This window comes from Nicotiana tabacum, chromosome 13 (genome assembly GCF_000715075.1).
Source record: "Nicotiana tabacum cultivar K326 chromosome 13, ASM71507v2, whole genome shotgun sequence".
Lineage (NCBI taxonomy): Eukaryota > Viridiplantae > Streptophyta > Magnoliopsida > Solanales > Solanaceae > Nicotiana > Nicotiana tabacum.
Genome location: NC_134092.1, coordinates 92,763,674 through 92,781,496, shown reverse-complemented (window position 1 = coordinate 92,781,496; position 17,823 = coordinate 92,763,674). Strand labels below are relative to the sequence as shown.

The 17,823-nt window shown below is 36.6% G+C and overlaps 1 protein-coding gene across 2 annotated transcripts; it reads right to left on the bottom strand.

Moving 5' to 3' along the window:
- Window positions 1-1,122: 1,122 nt before the first annotated feature.
- LOC107803342 (uncharacterized) lies at window positions 1,123-15,694 on the bottom strand. Of its 2 annotated transcripts, none has more exons than XM_016627038.2 (18): window positions 15,026-15,694; window positions 12,564-12,633; window positions 11,722-12,318; window positions 11,429-11,620; window positions 11,207-11,320; window positions 10,891-10,949; window positions 10,591-10,657; window positions 10,396-10,447; window positions 10,177-10,269; window positions 9,913-9,996; window positions 9,373-9,797; window positions 6,472-6,533; window positions 5,551-5,620; window positions 3,926-4,006; window positions 3,720-3,821; window positions 2,456-2,580; window positions 2,121-2,238; window positions 1,123-1,582 (listed from the first exon to the last, which is right to left on the bottom strand). In XM_016627038.2, exons 1-18 carry the CDS (start codon window positions 15,079-15,081, stop codon window positions 1,466-1,468), a joined length of 2,484 nt encoding a protein of 827 aa, XP_016482524.1. In that variant the 5' UTR covers window positions 15,082-15,694; the 3' UTR covers window positions 1,123-1,465. The 2 variants fall into 2 exon arrangements, 1 of the variants encoding a protein (XP_016482524.1); XR_012698081.1 differs by having other exon boundaries at window positions 1,206-1,582; window positions 2,423-2,580.
- Between the last annotated feature and the right edge of the window lie 2,129 nt (window positions 15,695-17,823).

Sequence of the window (17,823 nt, the reverse complement as noted above, 5' to 3'; positions counted from 1 at the left end):
CAACCAAACTATTGATCATATAATCGTAGTACACAAAAATCGAAAAACATGAAATTTGAAAAATAAGTGATTCTTCTACAAAAATATTGAACAAATCATTTCTTCTCTTCCCAAAATTCTGTTTGGCTTAAGGAACGAGAGGTTTAAGGAAGCATATGGAACTTCATCACAAAGTTGTTTGGCTTGCTAGGGAGGGGTCCCGTTCTAAAAAGTCCGGACATGGTTCTCATACTGTACAACCACAAGTATTGAAATACAAATAAATACTTGTCACTTGTGTTAGAAATCTAATGTTTATATTGCATAAAAATAAAATAAAAGGCACTTCATAGCCTTGGATTTTTTTCATCCCTTAAAGTTTGTATGTATTTAAATATAATATTTTTTAAATTTTAACTTAAAAATATCCTTAAGTACCCTTACCGTCTCCTTAACTAACCCCCTCCAGGACCCGTAGTGGTACTGGTATGGTACCGCTAAAAATCCTCTTACCCCGTATCCTTAATTTCCCTTAACCACAATCCCTTTAAGGAACCCTTCTTAGTGGTACCGTCCTAATATCCAGTCCCCTTACGTACCCAGAACCCTCCCCTTAGACCGCCCTAATGTAAACACTAGGTGTGAGCAAGTCTTTTTCTATTCAAAAGAATTGAAGAAACAATTGTGGTAGCTTATTATACGGCCATGTGGCAGAATACCAAATTAATATAGAGATATATCTAAGAATACGTTCAAACTGAGTTCACTGATGAAGCGAGCAAAGATGAATAATTACCAACTTGTGAACCACAGCAATAAATGCAACTCCTGGTAAATTAACTTGAAGCGTTGATAAGCTATAATAGTAATAATGGCAATGTTAAGGTACCAATAGGGATTATATATGTGAAGGGGTCTTTATACCCACACCCTCCTTGCAGATAAGCCCTTTAGAAATTTAAAAAAAAAAAAAAGATTTACTCCTATATCTTCATAATATTATCAATAACTGCTTAAGTCAAGCTTCAATTTTGATTTCCAAAAACTGCCTACCATTCTAAAATAAGATTCCAAAAGCATAATAAGTAAACTTCCACCAGTTTAAATGTAACAATAAAACTCTGCAGTACTTAAAAAACATGATAAGATAACACTATGATAAACTCAATTATAACAAGGATAAGTATGCAAAATCAACAATTATACATTTTGGACGAGAATACATTGGAAACTGCCACTTTACTAACAAGATAGTAAAAGAATTTTTTTTTTCTTTTCCTTTTCTACACTATCATCTTGTAACTCACTATTATTGTCACTTGATGAACAAATAAACTGACTATATATGCTCTTAAGGGGATTTAATGGAAAAAAAATATACAAAAAGTGTCGCTTCAATTCTTTTGTGACCAATATAAAGGGCATCTCATATCTAGCCTTTTGAATTCCAGGCCACATATGAAATTTGTTCCAGCAGCAGCCCTTCTTAGACCTCTTGCAGTTTCTGCTCCATCTGATGGCTGTTCATTTCCTTCTGCTGAGTGTTTGGACTCGGTTCCTCATTCACTGGCTTGTTGTCAATAACCTCCTCGGCTGGCTTACCCTGTATCATTCAATTATTTTAATACTGGCAAGTATAACCGCGTTCGGTTGGCAGTTCAAAGACGAAGTATGCTACATTAAAACTGGAATAAAGAGATGGGGGGGAGGGGGGTATATCTCTCCTATAGAAGCCACACTATGAGAGCTTCAACCAGCGTTAAGAGACCGTAGTTACTTGACTCGACATCAACCAAATCTTTTAATCCAACTGCATTTTCTATAGAATGTGCTTATTGCCCCTAAACTAGACAACTTGGTCTATAAAGCAAGAAGATGGAGTACATAAAGCTTTATTCAGAAGTTAATATGGGTAATATCTACAACTTAAATTGTTGCTCTTACAAATGCAGTAAACTAGGCGTGTCTTCTCACCTAGTAGATCTTAAAGGCAGGTACGACAATCTGACAAGTGAAATTGTACTTCTCATAGATCGCTAGCCGATAGCAAGCCAAAATACATAGTTAACAGGAAGTTCTAACAAAATTTTAATTTAGTGGATAACACCTCAAAAATTGGATTAAGAAAATCATGGACTCACCTTGTTCTTGTCACGCCATCCAAGTCCAAATGGTACCGACAGCAAGCTGATCTTTCTAGCAGGTATCTCCGGTGATGAATCTTGGTTGCCCCGTACTGGAGATGAAAGCTGTGTGGATCTATAGAAGAGTGTATTCATCCATTTTAGAGAAATACAAGATATGCTTGAAGAAATTACTATATGTTGTTTGCATTACTAGTGACAAAGACATGGTAATAAACGGAGGACTTCATAACACTGCACATAATATCAGGAAAAACACTATGATAACCCGATGGGAGGTACAAATGGTGTGTCAATACCTCACGAGGATATCATATGTAAGGAACTACTACCTTGGAGAAGGTAATACTTTATTTTGTCCGGACTGGTATTGCAAGGTAGCCTCCAGCATTGATTCAGCCATAACAAGTCTCTTTTCCATCTCAGCGAGGGATCCCGTGGCTTCTTCATACTTCTCCTGCATAGTAATTGTAAACCATGAGATATCCAATGTATTAGCCATTTATTTTCTTAGTTTCCAATTACACCATCAAAGAAAAAAAAGTCATTGGAGAAACTTTCTTGTTCCGAATAGACTCAATAAACAGGCTAGTAACTGTAGACATATCGTAATACCATAATGACAAGTAAAAAGAATGTAAGGATGAAAGAGTTCTGATTTCATAGACGGAGAAAAAAGAATAGTGGCAATACCTCTATAAAATCATTGGATGAAGAAGGGCGTCAATCCAATGATTTTAATAGGAGAGACTGCTTTTGGGCGGGGGACTTGAAGGTTATGAGGAGAAGTGAAGGTTAAATGCTATGTACAAGAGATGGTTACATCAGAATTATCTGCAGACGTTCATGCAATTCTAGCATTTTTAGAGCAAAATACTGCGGCTTGCCCAAATTTGGTAAGATATGGATACTTTGGTTGACAAGTGAGGCTTACTCAGTTGGTAAAGCACCTCCACCCACGACCGTTAGGTCCTGGGTTCGAGTAACCCTGGAGGGGAAGTGTGGAAACACTATACATCCTCCTAAATTGGGAGGGGTTTAAAAAAAATATGGATACTTTGGTTCAAGAAGTGAATAATAAATAAAGCATGTAGAAAGGACTACCATAACAAAATCCTCAAAAAGATGGTGCTTAAGGTATCTTCCTATGGTTGAAGTGAATAGAAGACTATATTAAGCACACCTCTTGTGTTTAAGCTGCTTCGGTGCTCAAATGCAGTTTAAAAGATCCACCAATGAAGATGTTCACTAAATCTAATGGGATCATATTATATGGGATTGAACATATCAATACAACGATTATGGATGTATGTTTTAGATGAATGAGGGACATGATTAAGCATCATCATGGACACCACTATGTTATAATTTGAATGAGCTTCAGCAAAAGAAAACATAAAGAGATGATATATCCACTATGCGGTGATCTGTAAGTTATAACACGAAGAGTATTAGAAGAAATTCACTGCATTTAAAAATGTTCACCCAAATAAGCAGACAAAGATTGACCTAGTTTACTAATTACTATGAATAAAATTGAAGAACAGGAAATAGAAGTCAAAATGTTTCACCAAGAAATTCAATCAGTAGATAAACCTGTAGCATTTGAGAGGCAAATCTTTGAGCCGCTGCCTCTTGTTCAGCGAATCTACGAGCATCTTCCGTTACCCTCTGTTCTTGCTCCACCCTCATGAGAACCTAGAAAGCAATTCCATTCAAATAAATCACCATAGTAAGCAAGGACGAACATATTAGATAATATTCAAAAATGTTATCATCAAATATTTAATGAGAATTGTCACCTGAAGCATGGCACTTTCTTGCTCTTGCTTATCAGCAAGTGCCTGTCGGAGCTCAACAACCTCTTGTTCTAATTGCTCAACCTAAATCATGGGGATATGCCAGTGTGAAAATGTCATTGTGAAATTTAATCTTCACTTAAGGAAAGAAAAAGAAGAAACAACCCAAAAATAATAATCCACGTGCGATAAGAAAAAAGTAAAATATGAAAGAAGGGAAGAAACGAACCAATCAACTAAGCCCCATTACTAAATTAGTTGAGGTAGCTGTATGCACACTCTTTCATTAATTCCACTTTATTCAGGCCCAAAGTACTTTCATTCTAGTACTCAGTAGTTTGTTTTTTAGGCAACTAGAGGTTCTCTAGATTTCCCATCTATCCCTACTCAGATTACTGGTAATCACAACAAATTGGTATTGCCAATGTAGATTCTTTGCTTCCTTTGTGTTCTGCGCTTAGCTAAGTGCACTATAATTCAAAGAGATTTCAAGATTCTTTCCACTTCCCCATTTGGTGATTCAAACTCCAAACTTCTTGGTTGGAAGTTGGCAGGCTCTTACATGAGCCACTTCTCTTTAAGACGTCTCATTTTAACCTCTGTGTATGCTATTTGCAACTTCTGTTGGATGTGATCATTTTAATCCTGTCCAATCTTGTACATCACTCTTAGTGTCCGCATTTCTAAAACATTCTCATAATTGATCCATCACTGAATTAACTGCTAGTCGTCAACCTACAGCAATCCTCCTCCATTATCCTAACTTGAGACTGATTATGCTTAACAAACATATGTGGAATTTATCAATGAAGTTTTTGGAAAGAGAGTTTATTGTGCCAACCATCTAAAAAGTGTAGGAAGCCCTTTTCATCCATGTTCAAAAGATGTACAGAGGCAGACATTAGGGAAACTTGTGAATCATAGGGAAAATATGCTTTGGAACCAGATAATTACAGTCAACCAAAATCACTTATCAAAAATTAAAAAAGGAAAAAAAGGAAAGAAAAAAAAAATCAACCAAAACCCCAGAGAAGAAGAAATAAAAAAAGAAAAGTTTAAACGCTCCCCGGGAATTTTGAGGCACTTCCTTATGGTTGAGACTTAGTTTAGTGGTGGCCCATCATCTCGAAAACCCAGGGATTTTTTTACCCCCTACTTATTATCCACCCTACAATCCAAGAAGCCAAACTGGGTCCAGGATGATAAGACAATTGTAACCCCTTATTAGACAATTGACTATTCTACATGAACACCGAGAGTATTCAAGGTTGCACATGTTTATTTCATTGACGAAAGTGTGGTTAGGTGTGAATGAAGGACAGAACGTTGCATTATTGATTTTTACGATGTTGCTACCATTTTCGTGCATGGGTCAAATAGGCAGGAGGAATATACGTATGGAGAGTGCAGAGATGAAACATGCACAAGCAATCATATAATTAGATGCTTCACTTGACCAAATCCATCACAGGCTTATAAGCACATAAAAGCATGCTGAGTATAATGCCAGAAAGCTGGGGGTCTTCACTGTCTTTTGATACCCAGGGATGAGAATCGTGAATGCGGGGATATGATTTCCTACTCAGGAGAAAGAATATAATTCATGCATAAACAAAACTCTTAAGTACCCTTGCGCTCAACTGCCGCCTGTTATCCTGCTTGACCATCTCCATCAGTGCTGTTTCCAACTCCTCTGCTCTGCACACATGGAAAAAACACGAAACGACATCATTAGTCCCCTTAATATCTCTTTTTCTTTGTTTTCTACACCCACACACACAAATAGGTATAAAATCTTGACCAAAAGCGCTACAGAGGAATAGCAAAAATGAAGAAATGTTCAATGGTATTTTTTATAAGGTAAGAATAAATATTAAACTCCATTGAGTTCCAAGTTTGATAGACTACTCTCTAAAGGGAGAGTTAAACTTCCAAATTCTAAGCATCACGCTTCTCTCTTCTTCTTTTTTTTTAAAAAAAACATGAAAGACAATACAGACTACTTTAATCTTGAATAGAAATTTTGCAATTCTTTTGGTGACCTTAGGCTGTCAGAGGTTGGCTTACTTTCTCAGATGCTTCCCTCATGCTTCGAGACAACGGATCAGAGCAGAAACTTGGGGCATCAAAACATCCCCTTTTAGTACTTGGTTACTCTGTCCCCACCCTGAACCATGAGACACACAGAAGAAAGGACAAAAATAGGGAGAAAAGGTAGCAGAGCCAAAGGAGGTGGGTTTCAACTGGATGGGAGGATCCATAGTTTCAAATTTGTTATTTACTTTGCCTCCTAAAATTAACAAAAAACAAGGGTGATTCTTAATGCACTTTAAGTACAGAATGATTTCAGAAAAAGGCCACACCTAACACCTTTGTTGTAGCATAAAGGTTTCACGAAAGTATCAAATCAACTGTTAACAAAACGTTCATAAGGTAAAGAAGCTACAGTTCGGAGTGAGAAACTATGACAAAAGTCAAAATGCAAAGGATGGCGCTGACCAGTTACCAGAATTCAAAAGTAATATAACATTAACATCTAATATATGCACCTTAGTTCAGCAGATCGTTTCTCCTCCAACAACTTGCACATCTCAACCTTCAGCCAAACCACCTGCATTGAAATCATACGTTAAAATATGCAAAGTGAAGATACACCAGAATAATATATGACCATTCACAGACTATTCGAAGCTATCTGAAATATTACTTTGATAATATCCAAACTAACAATCAAATTCCACAAATTTCTACGAAGAATAATCAAATCAAACAAGAAAAGATAAAGACTAAATTGGAGTTGAAGGTAGGGAAATTACGGAAAACAGAGATAAATGAAAAGATGGGAGGTGAAACGATAAATAAAATGAAAAAGAAAAGAGGAATCATGTGAGTGAGCAATACTTTAGAAAACATAGTTCTCTGACCTTACATCAGGCAAGAATAGCAGGCAATACTGTATGATTAAATATGAAATAAAAGCCACACAAGAGAAATAGTATTGAAAACCATAGATGCAGCTGTGTAGCATCATATTTCAAAAGACTTCTACAGACAGTGAGTATTAACTTCATCATAGTACTGGCTGTAAACTAGACATATGTGCTACATGACACTTCAGTGCACATAACATGTTCATTTGCAGTAAAGTTACACGAGACTGGTAATATATGCGTGTGTGTGCGTGTATAAGTGATTCAATATATCTTTTTTTTCCTGCTTTGCAGGTCTCGACAATGATCCTTCCGCAGGTGCTAATTGGCGACTTGAGGCCTCCCAGGTAAATCGACTGACTTGTCAATCCAGTGCTGATACTCCTAAATACTATGGCAAATAGAGATTGAGGTAACTCACACCCACTCTAGGTGATTAATTTTGACAAAACCATGATACATCCTTTATTTTATTTTTATTTTTTGAAAAGGTAAGACTAAAAATAAGGATATATGCTCCTTTATTATTGGCATCTTGGAGGATATGTCATTATGGAGGCACAAAGATTATAACTGGACAGTACCACAGAATGTTGCTATATTACCAGAAAACCTACATGCATTTTCTAGCTTTATTGGATGAAAAGATATTCGAAAAGCTCACAGGAGATTATATATATAATATACACACATATATCAATACTCAAAAGACTTCACGTTGTTAGTACACTGCACGCTGTATCTTTCCTTTAAAAGCCAAACCATCTGACAAACAAGTCAGATATCTCATCAGGCTCTCCCTAATTTCACATTTCTGAAAAAAGTTCCTTGCCATTCTTTAACAATTATCTTTGACAAGACTCCATATATGGCTGTTTCTTCACAATCTATGCTCACAAACACAAACTATGAAAATTGGGATGGTTCTGGTCTGCTGAAAATTCAATTTCCCAACCTGTACAGATTGGCCAATAATCCAAAAATCCTCTTAGCTGATATATTTACTGATACAGGTTGGGACTTCCAGTTCAGAAGGAATCTCTTCAACAGAGAAATGCATGAGGTTGATATATTTATTCAGAAGATGCAATCAGTGGTGTTATGGCCAGAAAAAGAAGACAGCCTACTCTGGAAAGCTAGTAAAAAAGGTTCTTTTACTGTTAGTTCACTCTACAAAATACTAAATGCTACCCAGCCGGTGCAAGCACAAAAGCGGCCTTGGAAGATGATCTGGAAGACTACAGTCCCAGCAAAAGTGGCCTGTTTTGGTTGGCTAGTAGCACATGAAGCATGCCTGACTCAAGAAAATTTGATGAGAAGGGGTTGGATAATGTGCAGCAGGTGTTACTTGTGTGAGAAAGCTTGTGAATCTGTGGACCATCTTTTTTTGCATTGTGAATTTACTTGGCAGGTGTGGTCCATGTTCACAGCTAACTTTGACATCCTTTGGGCAAGCCCTAAGAAATTCAGGAATATATTAGAGTGCTGGGAACCTGCATGTCCAGAAGCATCCTTAAAGAAAATTTTGGAGAGATATTCCTCTTAGCATAGCTTGGACGATATGGAAAGAAAGAAATAATAGGTGTTTTGAAGGCAAGAAGGACCAGCTGCAATATGTGAAATGCAGTTGTTTACATTATTTGTACTATTGGAAAGATGGAAATGTTATGAATTTTCATGATATGCTGGACATGCTAGACCGCTTAGGATTTTAATGTTTTTAAGCCAGCAGCATCTCTGTATTTTTACAGTATCAGCTTGATACTGTTTTTAATAAAATCTTCACCTCATCAAAAAAAAAAAAAATTGCCCTAATCAACAAACAGCCAAAGCCTACCCCTACTTCATAACAAACCCAAGGACTGTCTTTTCTTCCTTCACTTGCTCTTTTTTCTTACCTAATTCTCCAGAAGGTTCAGCTACTAAACTGTAATTGCACACCTTCAGTTCAGTCCCTAGTCAAAAGAGGCAAACAAGAACATCGTCATTTGTACTATATCAGTATTTGATGTAAACAACTGCCCATCTGTTTCTGCATCCAGTCCTTTATATGTTAGTTATGACCAAGCTAAAATCAGTGTTTGGCATCATAAGCTGAAGTTCCTGCCTCGAGTACATTCCCTGAACTTTCCAATGAAGGTTCTTAACTAAGGAGGATTCTGCTAAAAAAATGACGACTCAAGCTCACTGTGCGGTACATTTCTAATTATTCTGGAAGCAGCTTCCAGGTCGCTTACTTTGAAACAGGAAAAAATTACTTAAAGAGTGTAGTATCTTTAGACTAAAATTCTTAACTTGATCAATAACCATCCCAAGCTTTCACTTCCAAAAACATCTCTATACAAATTACGACAAATTTCAGTAAGTTGCATGAATAATTCTAAAGTGCTCGTTTAGATAGTTTAATGAGATGATAAAGCAGAGTAGGACATGGTTATTAGAAGTTGATCAGGAAAGGTATGCAAGTTCAAAGGAGAATGAAATATATTATATTTTAGGAGAGATATGACCAAAAGCTACCTGTTCTTGAAGATCTGGAACAGAATCTATTTCCACATTCCCATTCAAGCTCATATAAAGTTCATCCATATTAGCAGATGCAATATCCGTCTGAGATGCATCACTATTTGTCTCTGCATCAGCCTTTTGATCTGTTTTAGTGACTCCTAAAATTGCAGATCCAGAATCATGCTTAAAACTGTATAATTTAGATACTAGACCCTGAGAATCCCTCAAAACTCGGAGCCCTTTAGTCCTCTCTTCCAATGCAGCCTTCACGGCTGGCCGATGCTTATTTCTTAGTACTTCTAATCTAGCTTCATTGACATTTTGATAGCCCATGCACGCAGTCAGAACAAGTTGACTGCTATCGAATGTCGAGCCAGCAAGCGACTGCAGCAGGGTGACTGCATCCCCAGCATCTTTTGTGGTAACTAATGCAGGTCCTGGTCAAGACCAAACAAATACATCAATTTTGTGCAACCCAAATATGTATGTAGAATAGAGCTACAAGGAAGAAAAGAACTTGCAATTTTCAACCCTTGTGAACTCAAAGATTACCATATAATTCCATCAAAGCAAGAGCTGTACGAAATAACATCACTCGATTTCCTTCAAACAGAAGCACATCCCATACCCTAAGGACTAAAACAAAGGAAAATTAATGAGAAAGGGCGTCAACAAACATAAGATGATCAAGGTGCAAATAAGAGAATTCTGAGAGAAGTGACCTAAAATTAAGCACAATGACAACTTAAAACTTGGTTAAATCTACATTATCGGCCACTATACAGCTTAAATTTTTCATGAGAGAGAGAAACCGACCACTTTCCCATGGAAGCATGTTCATAAATATGGAGAGGAACCATGGTCCTGTTACCCATGCTACCTGCACTCCCAGGTAATCCAGATGATTAACTGCAATAAAGCATTGGTGGAATAAGACACCAAAAAGTTAACAAATAATAATGATTACTGCCAACAGACTGATAGATAACCTGAAGAAAGGTACTTCACAAAAGGAAGTTAAAGTAAAAGCCATACCCAACTTTGGAAATCTCTCTCGCACCAACTCCTCAAGAACAAGTTGGTCAACCTGATAAGAGATACTGTAGTAAATAAAATCTTGTGGATATATTCACACTTCTCATATGCAACTGAAACATACCAAAGTATTGAAGGGGGAACGAAGATGGTAGCACCAAGTTACGGCAAGCAAAAACCAAAACTTTTTTTTACCTGAGACTCTATCATCTCTTCTGCGTAGTATCCATCAAAGTAATCATCTAAGATCCCCATCAAAGTCCTGTAAGTGTTTTTCAACATTTTTTATTTTAATGAGACAAAGCGACCAAAAATATACGGAAGCTCATTTTACAATTTACGACTCCATAACAAATAACTCTACAAGTGTGATGTGCTAAAGAATGCCAATGCTCTCTGAACTGTGAACTGTGAGTAGAAGCAACTTTCCTCTACATAAATAAAAGAAGATGTTCCTATGGAAAATTAGATGCGAACAAAGTTAAGAAAACATACCAAAATGCATTTTCCTCTGGCATTAAAAGCAATAACAGACCAGCAAAGAAATTCATGGCCTGCATTATTAGACAAAAAAGTGTGGTTTGATCGACGCCAAAGGATTATTAAATAGGTGAACCAAAAGATGAAAGAATCAGATTTGTCACAAACTAGAAATACAGCACTAGTATGCGCAGATAATATTTAGAAGAAAATAGAGTTTAGAAATAAACCCTAGAATGAGACGCTGATAATTTACACAGAAGAAGAGAAATGGGGGAAAAAAAGGAGAAAAGGACGAGTATATAAAAAAGAGAGAAGCTAACAAAAATACCTGACAATAGCCAACCGAGGGATTGTGTCGAGCATACGCTGTAAGTAAACGCCTTAAAGCATTTCTTCCATCCTCGTCTAGAGCAGGATGTCCAGGAAATGTTCGTGGTAGATCCTGCAATAAACTGCAAGATAAGCTTGGACACGAAATGGAAAAACCAGCAGTAACATAGAATGCAAAAGGTACTCAAAAGAACAGTTGAGATATAGCACATTCAATGACCTTCTCGATCTGCCCTCTCCATTTCTCAGGTATAGATACACAGTCTATGCTCGTGTCCACAGAACTTCCACGGTCCTCTGATTCCACACTTTTAAGCTCCGTATTATTACTAGATCTAGTGCCTAATGCAAGCAAATCTTGATAATAGGTCCCCACTTTGCGTGCCCTCACACCCACAAAGGCTTGCCAAAGCTGTGATTCCAATATTAAGCTTGCATTAAAAAAGCTAGTGCATGAACTCAGATTACTTTAAAAAACACAATCATAAGGAAATTTCAATAAATTCTCTGTACCTCTCCCCTAAGAGCCATGGGTACTCCACCCTGAACAAGACACTCCAATTCTTCTTTCCAAGGAGGCAAAGACTCTTGACTAGTATTAGCCAAATGGCTAGCAGTATCATTTAACGGAATGTCTTGCATCGAATCTAACTCAGATTTGTCCAAAGATTCTGATCTTTCTATATCATAAAACTCATCTTCCGAGTCCTCTTCAAATACTCCTTTTGTGGGTCTAGACTCTTCAATTGCAGGAAGGTGCTTCCTCAGACCAGAATCTTGCTCCTGTTTGGCTAAGTTTACTTTCTTTTTGACACGAGTGCTCATCATATCCTCAACTGCCTGTAGAGATGGTCTAATTTCCGTCCACATCTGAGCCTGACAAATTTTCCTCTCCACAGAGGTGATCAGTGTGACATCCTTCTCAGTTGCACTTTCAAGTTGACCTTCTTCCCCGTTCTGTGCATCACAGCTTACCTCCTGATTAATTGGTTCAGCACCAGGATTAGTAGAACTTTTGTCTGCAGATATCCCATTTATGGGTAACTGAGCAGACTCTGCTTGACGCTCCAAAAAATCGTTCCACCTCTCAGACCTCTCTTCCTCTTCTTCCTAAAAAAGAAACGCGCACACAGTGAGATAATGAGGAAATATTTACTGCTTGATTGCTGAGAAGTGTGGTAGATGTAAAATAAACAGAAGATAGATGTTTGCAGCTTTGCTTCAACTGATTACAGAGAAATTATTTATTTTTGGTTTTCCCTTTCTTTTGCCCCACCCCCCCCCCCTTCTTGTCTAATTTTCTTTATAGAAAAACAGTACATTAACTAGTAAAACTGAAATAAGAACAAAAGTACCTTGTAGATATTAGCATATTCACGGTATCTTTGTACATGCTGAGGCCGTACAGCAAATCCATAAGCATCCCTGTTAACACTGACACTAATTAGTGAAAAAGAATTCAAGGAACAGTTTATGGAAACCAAAATCTTTACATGCATACGTTCCCAGGAAAAATATTAAAGTACTGCTGTGATGATATGGTTATCACTTCATATTACTTATATTTTTTTATTAGTAAGAGAAAAAATTAGGGGAAAAAATTGATAAGATAAATAAAATAAAAATAATCTTATTTGAGATAAAATTTTACTTTGTATTAATTACTTGTTAGGATAGAGTTCTAGTAGTTTCAAGAACTCTTATTTCTTCAAAACTCCATGACATATATTACACGAATAGTATTGGTTGAATTGATTTAGTATAACAATTTTTCTCTCTAACCTTTCTCCCTACGTCCCCTCTCTCTATTCCTCCACCCCCTCTCTCCTTTTTATCTTTATTTCTTCTCTTACTATATCTTCTCTCTTCTTCCCGGTTCTCATCTCTTCTACTTACTTTTCTCCCTTAACACTTATCACTTATCAGTACAACGTCAATCTGGTACTGAAGCACAAGTTCCTATGCATCACACTAATACACTCTTTGCAGTCTTTAATACCATATGTATTATCTGGCCACTCATGGCCTAAGCTGTTCGTCCACTTCAGATGGTAGTTTTCACGAGTACCTTATTCAATCAAAGGATCAACAACCACATTCTATTAACTCAATCTTTTGAGAGTCACACTAAACAATCTCACTTGTTGTATCGAATTTTCTCCAATTGGAAGATAATAATGAGATCACAAGGATATCGTGATTACTTGAAATAATTAATCTTTTGTTCTGAAAAGGTATTTATTGATGCAAACAACACCAAGCAGGTGCTAAGGTACAAATAACTTAATTACTAACTCTTAAGGACATGAAGCCTAAAAGAGAGCCACACTCATCTACACTTTGCATTATACACCAAAAGTATATAACAATAAGTACCTACACTTTAAATATAGCATAGCCTCCTTTGTCAAAAATATACACTGTCTAGCCTCACTTTCCCCCCTGGAAACATCTCTTATTCCTTTCGCAACAAATAGTTCACAGAATGTAAGAAGGACACTATTCCATATCGCTTTCATTCCTTTTCTCGTCTTTTGCCCTTGCCTACACTCCGGAGCTTGTTTCATACTATTTGTAATTACCCCTTATACACCAAATAGGTTTAGAATCAAACCCAAAATAGAACCTTCACATGATTCGCTGAAATTCTCTATATTATATATGATTAATTGATTTACTATTATAATTTCTCTTTCTATCCCTTCTCTCTTCTGTCCCTCTCCTCTCTTTTCTTCTCGTTTTCTATTTACTATTATAATTTCCTTTCTCGTTTTTGTTCTTCTCGGTTTCTCCTATTCCTCATTTTTTTTTTCCGTACCTCTCTCTCTTGTCCCTATTTGGTACTATATTACATATTAAATAGGATAAATTATCTTCATTTTTATTATGATCTACCATATCAAGAACTGAAATAAGACTGCCAAAGCTTGTTAACATTGATTGTTCAAAGAGAACAAGCCCATTAAGACCAAAAAGTGAATGAAGATTATGTTTACCACCTACTTGGTTTTATTATTTAAGTTAAATCTAAACTTGGTTTTCACTTTGTTTTAAGCACATTCGGTTAATAGGTGAAAAATTGATTTACTCACAATAGACCAAATTGATTTAATATGAACAACCAAAGTCCTATTTTTTCCCTTTTACGTGGAGGTGCTGCAGTCTAGTGGTTGTCATGTTAGTTTCTTCATTAAGAACAAGATTACTTACTTCTTCACGGTTTACCTTTTATACATGCCATTACCTTCTAGAGATTGCTAACACAAATTAGAACACCCAACATTTTCATGAACAAAGCTCAAATTTATTTTTTATCCCCATCACTTTACTACGCACTCGAGGTGTGGCCTAGCTGTCAATGAAGTAGGTGAAAACCTTGGAAACGAGGGTTCAAATTGTGGAGACAAAACATGCTAAGTCATTTCTTCTATTTGTCTAAGCCTTGATTGGCAATATTACCGGTACAGTGGGAGATAATAGGTACTTGGTGGAATAGTCGAGGAAAAAAAGTCTGATTAACTACACACCACAGCACATTTCACTCAGTCACCAAAACACACTTTGAATATACAATTAAAGAAAGATCAGAAAGAGGAACTTGATGTTCATAGAAATATTAAAATCAGAGGAAGTTCATCAGGTTATCTGGGCAGTAAATATTTTCTCTTTTTATTTTTTTTCCAATTCCTGGTGAGTTATAAATTATAATCAAGAATTCAAACAGCATCAGTCATGGATCGAGCTGAATCAAGAAAATGGATTACAGTTCAAAAATGGACTGACAAAGTGGAAGGAGAAGAGAGATTTAAAGGAGTACCTCTTGTTGTCAAAAGAGATGAGAGGTGGATTCAAAACCGCTGTTTCTGCCTTCATTGTCGGTAGAAACAATCAACCAAGAATTGTTCAAACTCCGAAAAATTCCTAGATCTTTCCCCCCAAAAAAATTCTAAATGGATTTTATTTTCTTTTTCTACGCAACAAAAAGACGAATCAAGAAAAAGGGTCTTTAATTTCTGACTTCAAGATTAGAATATCAAGACATGGTCTTCCATTACAATTAAGAGTGGTGGGTTCAGTCCGTACTCAATGCTTAAGCCCTTCAAAGGGTAGAGTGTGGGGGGTTAGTAGGGATGGGGGTGGGGTCAAGAAAGGGGGGTGGGGATGGGCACGTCACATGGGAAATGCGAGATTACCGTCAAGTTATGATGACATGTGAAAAGGTGATTGCTTAACACTCTCAGTTCTAAAGCCTATTTTTAGTGAAAGTGAATTTAGAATTTAAAGATTTCAGAGATCTTAAAACAATTGTGTGTGGGCACAAGATGTTGGATCAGATTCAAGGTGAAATTATTTTTTCTTCTATCCCCACAACACTTCACCTACCCCCTTCCTATATTCTTCATGTTGGTTCTATTGCTCTTTCCCTTCAAATAGTACGTTTCATTCTCACATAGTTAATAACGGCAGCGATGACTTATGGGTGCTCAAGTACTCATTGCCTTTACCCGAATTTAGTATATTTACATAGAAAAAATTTAGCAAAATATTTAGATAAATATTGAGTGAGTACATAATGTTTTTCCGACGATTAGTACATATATAGTTTAAGAAGGGTGTCAACTTGACAACGAGTCAAATCATACGAGTATTTTTAAATCACATGAGTTTAACTTTTAAGGGTTTAGCATTGAATCCATTATATTTTTAAATTTATGAATTCATATCTATTATTTTTATAATTTTAATGAATTTATACCTATAAATTTTTACTCCGTGTCAAAAATTATGAGTTCGGTTCAACACTACACGCCCTTGAGTCAAACTACTTGTTCTTTTAGTTGGTTTAAAGAATATGATAGTGCATTACAATTTTTTCATCGATTATATCAATTTGTATATGACGAGAAGAATATTGTTTCTTAACATGATTTTAATCAAATAGACCAATTTATGGTAAATTTGAGATGATTTTGTGAGATTGATTCACGTTTACATTACCGAGTCAAATTTCTCAGTGTATGTTCTTATTCATTGTAAAATACATTAGATGTGTATGACATATTTAATCTTTTAGTAGAGTGCCTTGCACACGAAACGTAAAGGTGACATATAGTAGCAGCAGCCGAAGTGATAAGATTTATTTTCGAATCATAACAAGTGATTGTAATAAAATATTAAAATGCATAAATGATTAAGATAATTGTGTGTGCAAAGTTAATATTGAGTTGTAGGTATGTTTACCCTCAAAATTGAGTAACAATTAAACTTATATTGTGGTTTTAAGGATATGTGATTTAAACCAGCATCAATTGATAAACAACGAATTAAATAGATAAATTGGACAGTTAAATAAATCAAACCGATCTGCAAACAATGCCTCGACCTTAATTCAAGATAGTCTCGAGGTTAGTTAATAAGAACAACAGGGGATGGAACAAGCAGTGATGAACAGTAAGTAAGACAAAGAAAGCAGCGTATATGTATATTTTTATCAGTGAATCGCGATGCCCTACAAATGATTGGAACTCCTCTTTATATAGTAGAGGAAACCTAATTATGGTATGTCTCTAATTTTAGAAGGAAATAGTATAAACAACTAGTTAACCGCTTTTGATTTGGTCTGTTCCGAGATTCACGTCATGATCCTCGGCCAATCACGGATATCTATCCCGAGATTCACGCCGTGATCTTCGACCGGTTACTGATATCTCGCCATTCCGTTATTATTCTTCCCTCGAAGTCGGTCATACTTGGTCTCGATTATTGTTGGTCTCGGTCTCAACATACACTTCGATCTCTAGGCTTGATGTCTTATCTTCTAGCTCGGGTCTGATTTATTACGGGGCTACCCCCGATGCCATTCCCTTGTCTCGATCAAATAGCAAAATTGGGTAGGCCCAATTTTGACCGTATACAGATAGTCCCCTCGTTTCTTGGAGTGTAACGAGAAGAAACGAATTGAGCCTTCGATCTAGTACCCCGACCAATTATAACGTCAACATCGTGACGTAAGCGACAAAAGCGATTGAAGTGTCGCGTCTGCACGGTCCCCAAAGTCATTAATTAACGCCAGTTGATGGTCGACCATCGGTGCTTTCAAACCATCAAAGTGGCTATTATAAATAGACCGCCTTCATTATCTTCTCAAACTTTACCTTCAAACTTTCTTCTAATCTTCAAAAGCTCTTTTATTCTGTTCAAGTTCATCACTTTGCCGGTTTTCGTTTGCCAATCTCTTATTAAAACACAAATTCCATCTTCTTCTTCCTTAAATCTCATATAGCAATGGCAAAAATAACAAAGATCGTTCCTCAAGAAGAAAAGGCCTCCTCATCGCGGTCGGCCGGTGACAAGACACCGGTGGAGCCACGTATCGAACAGTGCATCCCCGGGCTATGTGAACTTACTTCCGACTTTAAAGTCGAAAAATCCTCTTCGGTTCTTGACCGATGCGAGCCCATATCTGGATACATTTGTTCGATATCCGAAGGCGATCTCGAGCAGGTGAAAAAAGACAGTCACTGGGAGAATAAAGAGGTGGTGATTCCTACCCCCGAAGAGGACATCACCACTCATGGAAAAGGGTTCATAAGTGTGTATACTTACCCTTTTACA